At 65.7% G+C, this 14566-nt stretch overlaps 1 protein-coding gene across 1 annotated transcript in view; it reads right to left on the bottom strand.

Moving 5' to 3' along the window:
- Positions 1–511: 511 nt before the first annotated feature.
- The window catches only part of EPPK1 (epiplakin 1), a 16359-nt gene continuing 2304 nt past the window's right edge, over positions 512–14566 (bottom strand). The window contains exon 2 of the mRNA XM_069599537.1: positions 512–12723. Coding sequence (XP_069455638.1) covers positions 699–12692 — 11994 coding nt within the window. The 5' untranslated portion in view covers positions 12693–12723 and the 3' untranslated portion in view covers positions 512–698. The remainder of the gene's footprint in view (positions 12724–14566) is intronic.

Here is a 14566-nt window from a genome sequence, read left to right as displayed (position 1 = left end):
TACCATGGAAAACCAGGGCAGGAGGACAGCAAACTGAGAGCCACAAGCATTTACTAAACCAAGAAATTGATAGAAAATGGTTTAGTCAAACCAGAAAAAAAAAAATCAATATGAAGAAGCCATTTAGATGAAATGGGATTTTAACAAAACGTGCGCAGCCTCTACTGTCGTAAAAAGTGAAAGTGAAGTCACTCAGTCACATACAGCTCTTTGCAACCTCGTGGACTATAGACTATCAGGGTTCTTGAAACATGGGATTTTCCAGACAAGAGTTATCAGGTGAGTTGTCATTTCCATATCGAGGGGATCTTTCCCATCAAGGGATTGAACCTAGGTCTCCCACGTTATAGGCAGACACTTTTCCAATATGAGCCACCAGGGAAGGCCTCTCAACTATGATAGGTGCAGATAAACAGAAAAGAACCCTTGATACGAAATAACCTAGATACTACAGAGATTTCACAGGAGTAATTGCGAAGAACTGTAAATTCAAAACTCAATAGAAAAAATAGACGATAAGGTCATGACTTTAATGGAAATAGACTAATATAAGCGATTACAATCAAAACTAGGTGAAAGCAAGGAAGGTAATTAACATGCAAGTAAAACATAAAGAACAGGTATATTATGATACAAATCCTAAAAAACTGTAATGTATTATTAACAAAAGAAAAAAATCTGGTCAAGACGATGAACAATCATTTTCCAGTGAGAGAAAGAAATAACAGCCCCGATTCAGGGTCACGAGTAGCCCTCTGGAGCAGCTGCACGTACGTGAGGTTCTCGTGCGTGTTGGGGTCGAAGAAGCCCTTGGTGTCGTCGCTGGGGTCCTCCAGCACGCGGTTCATCTCCTCGTCGAAGTAGCCGCGCTGGTAGGCCACGTCCACGGGCACGCGGTGGCTGTGCACGGGGTCGATGACGCCGCCCGTGGCGATCTGGGCCTCCAGCAGGCGGATGCCGTGCTCGCGCACGATGAGGTCCTTCTTCATGGCCTGGAAGAGGGAGATCTGCTGCCCGGTGTAGGGGTCGGTGTAGCCGGTGACCGCACGCTCGGCCGACAGCAGCTTCTCCTGGAGCTCGCCGCCCACCACGCCCGCGGCCACCGCCTCCTCCACGGACAGCTTCTGGTTGCGCACCGGGTCGATGACGAAGCCCGTGGCCGCCTGCGCCTCCAGCAGCACCAGGGCCGTGCCCGGCCGCAGGACGCCCTTCCACATGGCCTGGTAGATGCTCATCTTCTCCTGGCGCCCGGGCTCGTCCTTGGCGGGGACCAGCACGCCCGCGATGCAGCTGGTGCCCTCCAGGTAGCGCTTCACCGAGTCCATCTCCGTCACCTCCTGCAGGGTCTTGGTGCCCTGGGCCAGGTCCCGCAGGGTCTCGGGGCCCAGGATCCCGGACGTGTGCAGCTCGGAGGCCGACACCTGGCGCCTCAGGCCCCGGAAGGACACCTTGCTCAGCCGCTCCTCCGTCTCCTCGATGAGCTGGGTGAGGACGGCGACCAGGGCGGGCAGGGCCAGGGCGCCGGCCGCGTGCTGGGCCAGCAGCTCGTCCCGGCGGGCCTGGCTCAGGTAGGAGGAGAAGAGGACCTCCCACACGGAGACGCGCCGGCCCTGGAACCGCCCGACGCGCACCTCCATGGTGGCGGCGCGCAGGGCCTGCTCCTGCAGGGCCCTGGCGGCATCCGCGGCGTCGGCGTCCTGGCCGGAGGAGGGTCCCGCGTCGGCCCCCTCGCCCGGCCCCTGGGGCCCGGGCTCCCGCTGCCCGGAGGCTGCGCCCCCTTGGGAGGGGGCCGCCTCAGCCTCCTCGATGATGGTGGTCAGCCTGCGGGTCAGCGCGGGCAAGCCCAGCGTCCCCGACCCGAACTGGGCCAGCAGCTGCTCCCGCGTGGCGGCGCTCACGTAGCCGGAGGCCAGCACGTCCCACACGGGCACCGCGGGCCCCCGCAGGCGGCCCACCCGGACCTCCATGGTGGCGGCACGCAGCGCCCCCCGAGGGTCCGGGGCGCCGGGGCGCGCCACGCCGGCCTCGGCCTCGGCCTCGGCCTCGGCCTCGGCCTGGGCCAGCAGCGAGACGAGGGCAGCGCCCACCTCCTGCGCGGTCAGCGAGCCCTCCCGGTACCGGCGCAGCAGGTCCTGCCGCTGACTCTCGGACACCTCCCGGTAGAAGAGGAGCTCCCACACGGAGACGCGCTGGCCCCGCGGGAGGCCCGCGCCCAGCGTCACGCGGGTGTCGCGCAGGGCGGCGCGCAGCTCCTCGCCCAGCTGGTGGAGGGCGGAGCCCCGGCCGGCCAGCTGCAGCATGTAGAGCCCCGTGTCGGGGTCGCGCACGCAGCGCCGCAGCAGCTGCACGTACGTGAGGTTCTCGTGCGTGTTGGGGTCGAAGAAGCCCTTGGTGTCGTCGCTGGGGTCCTCCAGCACGCGGTTCATCTCCTCGTCGAAGTAGCCGCGCTGGTAGGCCACGTCCACGGGCACGCGGTGGCTGTGCACGGGGTCGATGACGCCGCCCGTGGCGATCTGGGCCTCCAGCAGGCGGATGCCGTGCTCGCGCACGATGAGGTCCTTCTTCATGGCCTGGAAGAGGGAGATCTGCTGCCCGGTGTAGGGGTCGGTGTAGCCGGTGACCGCACGCTCGGCCGACAGCAGCTTCTCCTGGAGCTCGCCGCCCACCACGCCCGCGGCCACCGCCTCCTCCACGGACAGCTTCTGGTTGCGCACCGGGTCGATGACGAAGCCCGTGGCCGCCTGCGCCTCCAGCAGCACCAGGGCCGTGCCCGGCCGCAGGACGCCCTTCCACATGGCCTGGTAGATGCTCATCTTCTCCTGGCGCCCGGGCTCGTCCTTGGCGGGGACCAGCACGCCCGCGATGCAGCTGGTGCCCTCCAGGTAGCGCTTCACCGAGTCCATCTCCGTCACCTCCTGCAGGGTCTTGGTGCCCTGGGCCAGGTCCCGCAGGGTCTCGGGGCCCAGGATCCCGGACGTGTGCAGCTCGGAGGCCGACACCTGGCGCCTCAGGCCCCGGAAGGACACCTTGCTCAGCCGCTCCTCCGTCTCCTCGATGAGCTGGGTGAGGACGGCGACCAGGGCGGGCAGGGCCAGGGCGCCGGCCGCGTGCTGGGCCAGCAGCTCGTCCCGGCGGGCCTGGCTCAGGTAGGAGGAGAAGAGGACCTCCCACACGGAGACGCGCCGGCCCTGGAACCGCCCGACGCGCACCTCCATGGTGGCGGCGCGCAGGGCCTGCTCCTGCAGGGCCCTGGCGGCATCCGCGGCGTCGGCGTCCTGGCCGGAGGAGGGTCCCGCGTCGGCCCCCTCGCCCGGCCCCTGGGGCCCGGGCTCCCGCTGCCCGGAGGCTGCGCCCCCTTGGGAGGGGGCCGCCTCAGCCTCCTCGATGATGGTGGTCAGCCTGCGGGTCAGCGCGGGCAAGCCCAGCGTCCCCGACCCGAACTGGGCCAGCAGCTGCTCCCGCGTGGCGGCGCTCACGTAGCCGGAGGCCAGCACGTCCCACACGGGCACCGCGGGCCCCCGCAGGCGGCCCACCCGGACCTCCATGGTGGCGGCACGCAGCGCCCCCCGAGGGTCCGGGGCGCCGGGGCGCGCCACGCCGGCCTCGGCCTCGGCCTCGGCCTCGGCCTCGGCCTGGGCCAGCAGCGAGACGAGGGCAGCGCCCACCTCCTGCGCGGTCAGCGAGCCCTCCCGGTACCGGCGCAGCAGGTCCTGCCGCTGACTCTCGGACACCTCCCGGTAGAAGAGGAGCTCCCACACGGAGACGCGCTGGCCCCGCGGGAGGCCCGCGCCCAGCGTCACGCGGGTGTCGCGCAGGGCGGCGCGCAGCTCCTCGCCCAGCTGGTGGAGGGCGGAGCCCCGGCCGGCCAGCTGCAGCATGTAGAGCCCCGTGTCGGGGTCGCGCACACAGCGCCGCAGCAGCTGCACGTACGTGAGGTTCTCGTGCGTGTTGGGGTCGAAGAAGCCCTTGGTGTCGTCGCTGGGGTCCTCCAGCACGCGGTTCATCTCCTCGTCGAAGTAGCCGCGCTGGTAGGCCACGTCCACGGGCACGCGGTGGCTGTGCACGGGGTCGATGACGCCGCCCGTGGCGATCTGGGCCTCCAGCAGGCGGATGCCGTGCTCGCGCACGATGAGGTCCTTCTTCATGGCCTGGAAGAGGGAGATCTGCTGCCCGGTGTAGGGGTCGGTGTAGCCGGTGACCGCACGCTCGGCCGACAGCAGCTTCTCCTGGAGCTCGCCGCCCACCACGCCCGCGGCCACCGCCTCCTCCACGGACAGCTTCTGGTTGCGCACCGGGTCGATGACGAAGCCCGTGGCCGCCTGCGCCTCCAGCAGCACCAGGGCCGTGCCCGGCCGCAGGACGCCCTTCCACATGGCCTGGTAGATGCTCATCTTCTCCTGGCGCCCGGGCTCGTCCTTGGCGGGGACCAGCACGCCCGCGATGCAGCTGGTGCCCTCCAGGTAGCGCTTCACCGAGTCCATCTCCGTCACCTCCTGCAGGGTCTTGGTGCCCTGGGCCAGGTCCCGCAGGGTCTCGGGGCCCAGGATCCCGGACGTGTGCAGCTCGGAGGCCGACACCTGGCGCCTCAGGCCCCGGAAGGACACCTTGCTCAGCCGCTCCTCCGTCTCCTCGATGAGCTGGGTGAGGACGGCGACCAGGGCGGGCAGGGCCAGGGCGCCGGCCGCGTGCTGGGCCAGCAGCTCGTCCCGGCGGGCCTGGCTCAGGTAGGAGGAGAAGAGGACCTCCCACACGGAGACGCGCCGGCCCTGGAACCGCCCGACGCGCACCTCCATGGTGGCGGCGCGCAGGGCCTGCTCCTGCAGGGCCCTGGCGGCATCCGCGGCGTCGGCGTCCTGGCCGGAGGAGGGTCCCGCGTCGGCCCCCTCGCCCGGCCCCTGGGGCCCGGGCTCCCGCTGCCCGGAGGCTGCGCCCCCTTGGGAGGGGGCCGCCTCAGCCTCCTCGATGATGGTGGTCAGCCTGCGGGTCAGCGCGGGCAAGCCCAGCGTCCCCGACCCGAACTGGGCCAGCAGCTGCTCCCGCGTGGCGGCGCTCACGTAGCCGGAGGCCAGCACGTCCCACACGGGCACCGCGGGCCCCCGCAGGCGGCCCACCCGGACCTCCATGGTGGCGGCACGCAGCGCCCCCCGAGGGTCCGGGGCGCCGGGGCGCGCCACGCCGGCCTCGGCCTCGGCCTCGGCCTCGGCCTCGGCCTGGGCCAGCAGCGAGACGAGGGCAGCGCCCACCTCCTGCGCGGTCAGCGAGCCCTCCCGGTACCGGCGCAGCAGGTCCTGCCGCTGACTCTCGGACACCTCCCGGTAGAAGAGGAGCTCCCACACGGAGACGCGCTGGCCCCGCGGGAGGCCCGCGCCCAGCGTCACGCGGGTGTCGCGCAGGGCGGCGCGCAGCTCCTCGCCCAGCTGGTGGAGGGCGGAGCCCCGGCCGGCCAGCTGCAGCATGTAGAGCCCCGTGTCGGGGTCGCGCACGCAGCGCCGCAGCAGCTGCACGTACGTGAGGTTCTCGTGCGTGTTGGGGTCGAAGAAGCCCTTGGTGTCGTCGCTGGGGTCCTCCAGCACGCGGTTCATCTCCTCGTCGAAGTAGCCGCGCTGGTAGGCCACGTCCACGGGCACGCGGTGGCTGTGCACGGGGTCGATGACGCCGCCCGTGGCGATCTGGGCCTCCAGCAGGCGGATGCCGTGCTCGCGCACGATGAGGTCCTTCTTCATGGCCTGGAAGAGGGAGATCTGCTGCCCGGTGTAGGGGTCGGTGTAGCCGGTGACCGCACGCTCGGCCGACAGCAGCTTCTCCTGGAGCTCGCCGCCCACCACGCCCGCGGCCACCGCCTCCTCCACGGACAGCTTCTGGTTGCGCACCGGGTCGATGACGAAGCCCGTGGCCGCCTGCGCCTCCAGCAGCACCAGGGCCGTGCCCGGCCGCAGGACGCCCTTCCACATGGCCTGGTAGATGCTCATCTTCTCCTGGCGCCCGGGCTCGTCCTTGGCGGGGACCAGCACGCCCGCGATGCACCCGGTGCCCTCCAGGTAGCGCCTCACCTCCTCGGTCTTCGTCACGGCATCCACAGAAGCTTGCCCAGACTCCAGGGCCTGCAGTGTCTCCTTGGTAATTATGGATGAAGTCAGCAGCTCAGAGGCTGTGATCTGTTTTCTCATTCCTCTGAACCATAGCTGCTTATTGTTTTTTTCCTTCTCACTGATTATCTCAAAGATCACTTTTACCACCTTTTCTAATGCATGCACTGTGTCCCTCTTGTATTTTCGTACCAACTCTAGTTTTTTGTCCTGTGTCACGTATTCAGAGTTCAGCAATTCCCAGACTGTCAGCCTCTGGCCTTTAAACCGCCCAACTCTGACATCCACCCGCTCAGCCTCAAACGCTCGTCTGGTGGCCTCATCGATGAACTGTGATTCCAATTCATCCTCGAGCACTGGGAACAGAGCCCAGCCCGTCTTCTCATCTCGGTGACTCCTCTCCTGCAGTTCCTGGTAAGTCACCTTCTCCTGAGTGTTGGGATCCACAAACCGTTTATTCATGCACTTCTGCTCTGCCACCAGTGGGTACGTGTCCTGGTCCAGACAGCCACGTCTGTAGGCAGTATCTAGTGGAAGCCGGTGGTGGTGCTTCGGGTCCACGATGCCCCCTGTGGCCACCTGCACCTCAAGCAGTCTGAGTGCCAACTCCCTTTTCACCAGCTTCCTCTGCATTGCCTGGAACAAGGACATGGTGTGTCCTGTGCCCGGGTCTGTGTATCCCCTGGCGGCCTTCTCAGCATTTAGGAGTCTCTCCTGCAGTTCCTCACCCACCAGGCCAGCAGCCACAGCCTCATCCACAGAGAGCCTCTGGTGGCTGTGGGGGTCCAGCAGGAACCCTGTGGCCGCCTGAGCCTCCAGCAGCTGGGCTGCAAATCCCATGGGGATGAGCCCTTTCTTGCTGGCCTTGTAGAAACTCAGCACCTCACGGGTGGAGGGTGTGGTCAGCCCTGCGATGCAGCCACTGCCTTCCAAGTAGACCTTTACGTGCGGCAGGCAGCAGAGGTCCTGTCCCCCTGCTCCCTTGTGTAGCTCGTCCAGTGTCTTCTTATCAATGATTCCTGAGTTGAATAGCTCTGCAGCTGTCACCTCTCCTCCAATGGCTGCCAGCCTGATACCCTTGTTTTGCTGTTCTGTTTCTTCGACCGTTGTGGTGATGACCCTCAGCAGCTGCTCTAAGCTGACATTCCTGGCTTTGTACCCCTGGACAAGCTCTTTCTTCCTTTCCTCTGTGAAGTACGGCGAGGACAGCAGATCCCAGAAGGAGACCACCTGCTGGGCAAACATGCCCACGTGCATTTCGGTAGTTTTTGACTGCAGGGCTTGCCTTGTGGCTTCATCAATGTACACATAGGTTTCTCCTTTCTTTACGACTTGCAGCATGTAGAGCCCTGTCTCAGGGTCCTCCACGCAGCGCTCCAATAGCTGCATGTACGTGAGGTTCTCATGCGTGTTGGGATCGAAGAAGCCCTTGGTGTCGTCGCTGGGGTCCTCCAGCACTCGGTTCATCTCCTCGTCGAAGTAGCCGCGCTGGTAGGCCACGTGCACGGGCACGCGGTGGCTGTGCACGGGGTCGATGATGCCGCCCGTGGCGATCTGGGCCTCCAGCAGACGGATGCCGTGCTCGCGCACGATGAGGTCCTTCTTCATGGCCTGGAAGAGGGAGATCTGTTCCCTGGTATATGGGTCGGTGTAGCCGGTGACCGCACGCTCGGCCGACAGCAGCTTCTGGTAGGTTTCCCTGCCAAACATCCCTGCTGCGAACGCCTCCTGCACAGTCAGCTTCCGGTTCTCCACAGGGTCAATGAGGAAGCCAGTGGCCGCCTGTGCCTCCAGCAGCACCAGGGCCGTGCCCGGCCGCAGGACATTTCTTCTCAGAGCTTCTGAGATGCTCATCTTCTCCTTGGTGTCCTGGATGAGGACCCCAGCAATGAAGCTGCCCCCTTCCAAGTACCGCCGCACGTGGTCCATCTCCGCCACCTCCTGCACAGTCTTCTTCCCTTGACTCAGCTCATCCAGCGTCTTCTTGTCGATCAGCTGGGACCTGAACAGGTCGTTGGCTGACAGCTGCTTCCGGAGTCCCCTGAAGGTAGCCTGTGAGGGCTGCCTTTCTGAAGCCTCAACCAGGGTGGTGACCGCAGTGACCACCTGCCGCAGGGCTGTGGCCCTCCCAGACTGGCAGAGTGCTGCCAGCTCCCGCCGCTTGTGGAGCCCTACATACTCTGAATGCAGCAGATCCCAGAGTGAGATGCTGAGCCCTCTGAACCTCCCTGCCCCAACTGGCACCTTCATGGCCCTCAGAGCCACTGCTGTGTGGTCATCCACCTCTAGCACCATGTCCTGGGGGAGTGGCAGCAGCCATAAGCCAGTGTCGCCATCCAGGACACAGCGCTCCTTGAGCTGTCCGTAGGTCACCTTGTCCCGTGTGCCAGGGTCGAAGAAGAACTTGCTATCCTCTTCCGTTGAGGTCAGCATCTTGCTTGTCTGCTCATCCAGGAGGCCGAGCCTACAGGCTGCCACCTGGGGCAGGTGCACCCCGTGGACGGGGTCCACCGCACCCCCTGTGGCCAGCTGCGCCTGGAGGAGTGGGAGGCCCTCGCTCCAAGGCACAAGCCCCTTTTCCACTGCCTGCCACAGTGAGAGGGAGCCTCCAGAGCAGGGGTCTGTGTACCCAGCCACTGCCTTTTCAACCAGCTGGAGCTGCTCACTCAGCGTCCCAGCCACCAGACCAGTCTTGACTGCCTCCTCCACCGACAGTCTCTGGTTGGTCAAAGGATCCACAAGAGAGCCAGACGCCACCTGGGCCTCCAGTAGTCTCTGCCCTAGGCCAGCGGGCAGGAGGCCATCTCTCATGGCCTGGGCGATGCTCACCTTGGCCCCTGAGGGCTGCAGCAGTACCCCGGCCACACAGCCCGTGCCCCACAGGCAAGCCCGCACCGTCGGCTGCTCAGCGACCTCGGCAGGCGATTGCGTGCCCCGTGCCAGAGCCTCCAGGGTCTCCCGGGTGATGACTCCAGCGTCCAGCAGCCAGACAGCAGGCACCCCGCCGCGGGGGCCAGGCAGCGTGACACAGGCCCTCGCCACGAGCTCTGCCTCCTGCACCTGCCTCTGCACGGCCGCCTGCAGCTGCTGTGTCGTGGTCCTCCCCTCCCTGAAGTCCTCCAGGAAGCCCCTCCGCTGCTCCTCAGTGAAGTGGCAGGACTCCAGCAGCTCCCAGAGAGAAGTGCCATCCTCAGCCCCCTGCGTGGCCTTCAGGGTCTCCTGCACCTGCTCATCTGTGGGGACAACAGGGGCACTTTCCGGCAGGGGCAAGAAGTGAAGGCCAGAAGCCTCGTCCCTTACACACTGCTCCAGAAGCTGGGCATAGCTGGTGTGTCCCTGGCCATCAGGCGTGGGGAATGTCTTGGAGTCAGACAAGGCCAGCACCATCTCCTGGTCGATGTAGCCACACTGCAAGGCCACGAGTATGGGGAGGTGGTGATGGCTGGTCGGGTCGATGACCCCGCCTGTGGCCACCTGGGCCTCCAGGAGGCGGACAGCCTGTTCCGCAGGGACAAGGCCCTTCTTCATGGCCTGAAACAGGGACAGCAGCTTTCCAGAGAAGGGGTCTGGGAAGCCCTTGACAGCACACTCAGCCCAGGTCAGCCTGCTGTAGAGCTCTGGCCCCACAAGCCCCCGGCACACAGCCTCATCCAAGGAAATGGTCTCCAGACTGTGGGGGTCGGTCATGGCCCCCGTGGCTGCCTGGGCCTCCAGCAGGGCCAGGGCCACTCCTGGCCCCAGCAGCTTGTGCTTCATGGCCTGGTAGAGGCTGAGCCGCCGGGTGGAAGGCTGCAGGAGCACGCCACCCACGGCGCCCGAGCCGCACAGGAACCTGCGGACGCTGTCTGTGCGGAGCAGGGCCTCGGCACTCAGTGTTCCTGCCAGCACGCAGTCCAGGACCTCCTGGTCGACAATGCCAGCCTCTCGGAGCTGGCAGGCGGTCACCCGGCCCCACAGCATGGGGAGGGTGATGTCTGCCCGGCTCTCAACCTCCCTCTCCAGCAGCTTCGAGACCTCCTCCAGGGACACCTGGTGCCGCCTGAAGCTCTGCAGCAGCCACCGCCGGCGTGCCTCAGTGACGTACTCCGAGTTGACCAATTCCCACGCAGACACCCTCTGTCCCCGGAACCGCCCATGACGCACCGACAGCAGCAGGCTCCGGAAGGCCTGCCGGGTGGCCTCATCTGCCAGCAGGGTCCGCGCACTTGTAAGTGGCAGCAGATAGAGCCCCGTGTCGGGGTCGCGCACGCAGCGCTCCAGCAGCTGCATGTATGTGAGGTTCTCATGCGTGTTGGGGTCGAAGAAGCCCTTGGTGTCGTCGCTGGGATCAGCCAGGATCAGGTTCAGCGCCTCGTCGAAGTAGCCGCGCTGGTAGGCCACATCCACGGGCACGCGGTGGCTGTGCACGGGGTCGATGATGCCGCCCGTGGCGATCTGGGCCTCCAGCAGGCGGATGCCGTGCTCACGAACAATGAGGTCCTTCTTCATGGCCTGGAAGAGGGAGATCTGCTGCCCGGTGTAGGGGTCGGTGTAGCCGGTGACCGCACGCTCAGCCGACAGCAGCTTGGCAAACACCTCAGGCCCGATCACGCCAGCCCTCAGCGCCTCCTCCACCGAGTATCTCCTGTTCTCTTTGGGATCGACGATGAAGCCAGTGGCTGCCTGCGCCTCCAGGAGGATGAGCGCCGTGCCTGGCCTGAGCAGCCCCTTCCTGTAAGCCTCATGGATGCTGAGGGGCTCCTGGGACCCAGGCAGCAGCAAGCCAGCGATGCAGCCAGTGCCTTGCAAGTACCTCTGCACCGAGTCCAGCCTGGCCACGTCCTGGGCTGTGGTCTGGCCACGTTCCAGCTGTTCATAAACATCCTGGCCGATGATCTCCGCTCTCAGCAGCTCTCCCGGAGTCACAGGGACCCTGAGCCCAGCAAACGTGGTTCTGGCAGTGGCTGCAGCCTGCTCGTGGGTGGCCCTCAGCGCAGCCGCCAGCTCCTCCACTGAGAGGGCCCCATCCATGTGCTGCTGGGTCAGCATCACCCTCTGCTCCACGGGGACCACCTCAGAGAAGAGCAGCTCCCAGAGCGACGTGGGCTGGCCTTGGAACCTGCCCGCAGAGACAGTGGCTGTGGCAGCACTCAAGATCTGCCGGGTGCTGTGCTCGATGAACGGGAGCCCCCGGGGCCCCTCCCCAAGGCTCCCCACTGAAATGGGCAGGAACGCCAGCCCCGTCTCCAGGTCTGTGACGCAGCGGGCCAGCAGCTGCCCGTAGCTGAGGCTCTCGTGCGTGCTGGGATCCAAGAAGCTGGCAGCCCTCGAGAGGTGCTGCTGAGTCTCTTTGTCCAGGCAGCCGAGGCGCAGGGCAGCCTCCATGGGCAGCCGGAGCCGGCGGGCAGGACACACTAGCCCACCTGTGGCCAGCTGGGCGTCCAGGAGCCTGAGTGCCAGAGGCTGGTCAACCAACTCCTTCTTCATGGCCTGGAAGAGGGGAACACGGGTGCCGCTGAAGGGGTCGTGGTAGCCCATCACTGCCTGCTCTGCCACCTGGAGCTGCCTGTGGAGTTCTGGGCCGACCAGGCCTGCCCGAACCGCCTCATCCACCAGTAGCTGCCGGCCAGTGGCTGGGTCCACCAGTGTGCAGGTGGCAGCCTGAGCCTCCAGGAGCAGAAGCATGGCACCTGTGGGAAGCAGATGCTCGGCCGCGGCCTGGAAGAAGTTCTTCTTGTGCCCTGCGGGCAGCAGGACGACCCCAGCCACACTGCCAGTGCCCTGCAGGTAACATCGCACCTCGGCGCATGCACCTACATCTGGCACTGCCAGCTGGCCCTCCTGCAGGCCTCGGGCCGTCTCCTCGTCCAAGACCCCCACCTCCAGCAGCTCGGCCAAGCTCACAGCCCCACCCAGGGTACGGAACGTGATCCTGAGGGGCAGCAGGGCCAGCCCTGTGCTGGGCGCCTGCACACACCTGGCCAGCAATTCCCGGTAGGGCAGCTGCTCCAGTGTGTTAGGGTCCAGGAAGCCCGGGGCGCTTGAGCCACGCCCCAGTTCCAACAGCCCATGCCATGTCTCCTGGTCCAGGAGGCCCTGCTGGCAGGCCAGCTCGGGGGCCACACGCACCCCACAGATGGGGTCCACCAGGCCCCCAGTGGCCAGCTGGGCCTCCAACCAGTTCCACCCCAGCGCCCTGTCTACCACCTCCTTCCCGATGGCCTGAAAGAGGGACAGCTTCTTGCCCCCATAGGGATCAGGGTACCCAGTGGCCGCACGCTCGGCAGCCAGCAGCTTCTCCTTGAGCTCCAGGCCCACCAGGCCCTGCTGCAGGGCCTCAGACACAGGGAGCAGCTGGCCCTGTGTGGGGTCCACCAGGCCCCCTGTGGCTGCCTGGGCCTCCAGCAGAGCCAGCCCAAGCCCAGAGGGCAGGAGACCCTGCTTCATGGCAGCATAGAGACCCTGGGCCTGGCCCGAGGCCTCCACCCACACCCCAGCGATGCTCCTGGCCTGGGGTGCAGACGGGGCGCCAGCTCCCAGCGCGGCCTTCACGGTCTTGGATACAGCAGTCAGCCTGGTGCCGCCGGTGACTAGGTCGAGAGGAGGAGAGGCGTGGCCGTTCATCATGCAGAACTCAGCGAGAACCCACTTCTGCTCCCTGCAGGGTGGAAAGCCTCCGTTAGGGGCCCTGCGATGGCCCAGGCAGGTGGTAGGTCCCCGCACCCTGGACCCACCTCCGGTGCCACCAGCCCTCCTGAGGGAGGAAGGGCAGCCTCCAGTTTCAGCCCTTCCTCTTGCCCTGGGGTCCCAGGTGGGGCTACGGGCACACTAGGACCCCAGCATAGCCTGGGGGTGCCGCGGGCTTCCCCTTGTCCTACAGGCCAGCCTCTGGCCGCACCCTCACCCCGCTCCCCCGGGGGTCCCAGGGCAGTGACTTGGCCTCTCTTCCTCCTCGGCCTCCAGACTCTTCCTGCCTCCTCCAGGGCCCGCCCCGCCCCGCCGCCCGGTGACCCCTCCAGAGCCTCCCCACCTCGACCCCCTGCTGCTCGGGCCTCTGCTCCCTCCTGGCGCCCCACTGGGCTTCCCAGCCAGATCTCCGTCCTCTGACCTGCCTGGGTCTCCCGCCTCAGCCTGCCAGCGTCCCCTGGCCCACGGCCGCTCTGTGCCCATCCCTTGCCTTGGCAGCCCAGGAGGACCCAGAGCTCACGCTGGGGTGCTGGTGCCATGGGTGGGGCCAGGCTCAGGTCTCCCGGCCCTGCTGGTCCCTGGTCCGCTGCTTGGAGCCCTGCACTCCCACGGCCATCCCCTTCAGCTGACAGCTGTGGGCCCAGCCCCTAGAGCAGCAGTGACCGATGCCGACCCTTCTGCCCCACCACAACCACATACCTCCCTCCTCTACCCCCTGGCCGGTTACCTCTCCCCAGCAAGCACGTCCAAGACCTAACCCCCAGCACCCGCAACTGTGACCTTATTTGGAAACAGGATCTTTGCAGATGTGATGGTGTTATAGGTTAGGGTGCAGTTACACGGGTGCAGGGGGGCCTTATCCCGACACAACAGTGTCCTCACAGGAGACAGATGTGGGGGAGGATGCCGTGAGGAAGGCAGATGGGCCACGCAGTTTCAGGCCCCAGAAACAGCAAACGCTGACGCGCAAATCCCAGACCCTGGCACCCTGACTGTGGGAGAGTAATCTGTGGTTCGAAGCCGCCCAGCCGCCCGGGGGCCAGTCCACACCTACGTTCCAAAGAACCACACCCTCAGACCTGAGCCCAGTTACACCCATCCCCACCTCCTGACCAGCTGCCCAGAGCCCCTCACACCCTGGCCCATGCCGCAGGTGAGCTCGCTCAGGTGAACTCAGCTCCAGCCACCACACCCGACAGATGCATTTCAGATTCGACCTACCCGACCTCTGGGTCACCGGGCGTGGAGCCCCGGTGACACTTCCCCATTCACCCTGACCACAGCCAGAGCCCAGCCTGCCCAGCACCTCCTGAACACTGTGCCCAGTGGACTCACAAGGAGTCTCAAGCTCTGCGGTACCCCAGAGCCACTGCCTAGGAGCAGCTCCCCCGCCCTGGCCTTGCAGAGCTTGCCCCCTAAGCTCTGCTCAGCCCCTCGTGCCCCAAAGCTGGGCCCACCCCAGGACAAAATCTTGTCCCCTCCTTCCCTGCCTGGATGCTGGGCCCAGCCCCCAGTGGCGCAGCAGCTGGTCTGCTGCCCTGAGTGTGAGTTCGTGCCGGGCCCAGGCAGACACGGAAGCCTGGCCTGGATCCTTGCTCCCTCGGCCGCTGCCACTGGATAGTGTCCAAGAAGCAGCGCCGCGGTCCAGCTCTCCCACGGTGAGCAGGCCATGGAGAGCGGGTGCTCAGGGCGCAGTATCAGGCCTTCGAGAGACAGGACAAAGGTATCCGGTGCAGGGAGAGAAGGATGGTTAAGATGCAGGCTTTGGGAAAGGTTATTAAAGGCTTCAAGTGACTGGGAGAGGCCCGGGTCTC

The sequence above is a fragment of the Ovis canadensis genome, chromosome 9 (genome assembly GCF_042477335.2).
Source record: "Ovis canadensis isolate MfBH-ARS-UI-01 breed Bighorn chromosome 9, ARS-UI_OviCan_v2, whole genome shotgun sequence".
Classification (NCBI taxonomy): domain Eukaryota; kingdom Metazoa; phylum Chordata; class Mammalia; order Artiodactyla; family Bovidae; genus Ovis; species Ovis canadensis.
Note: the sequence above shows the minus strand (reverse complement) of the source record. Positions and strands in the feature narration are given on the sequence as shown.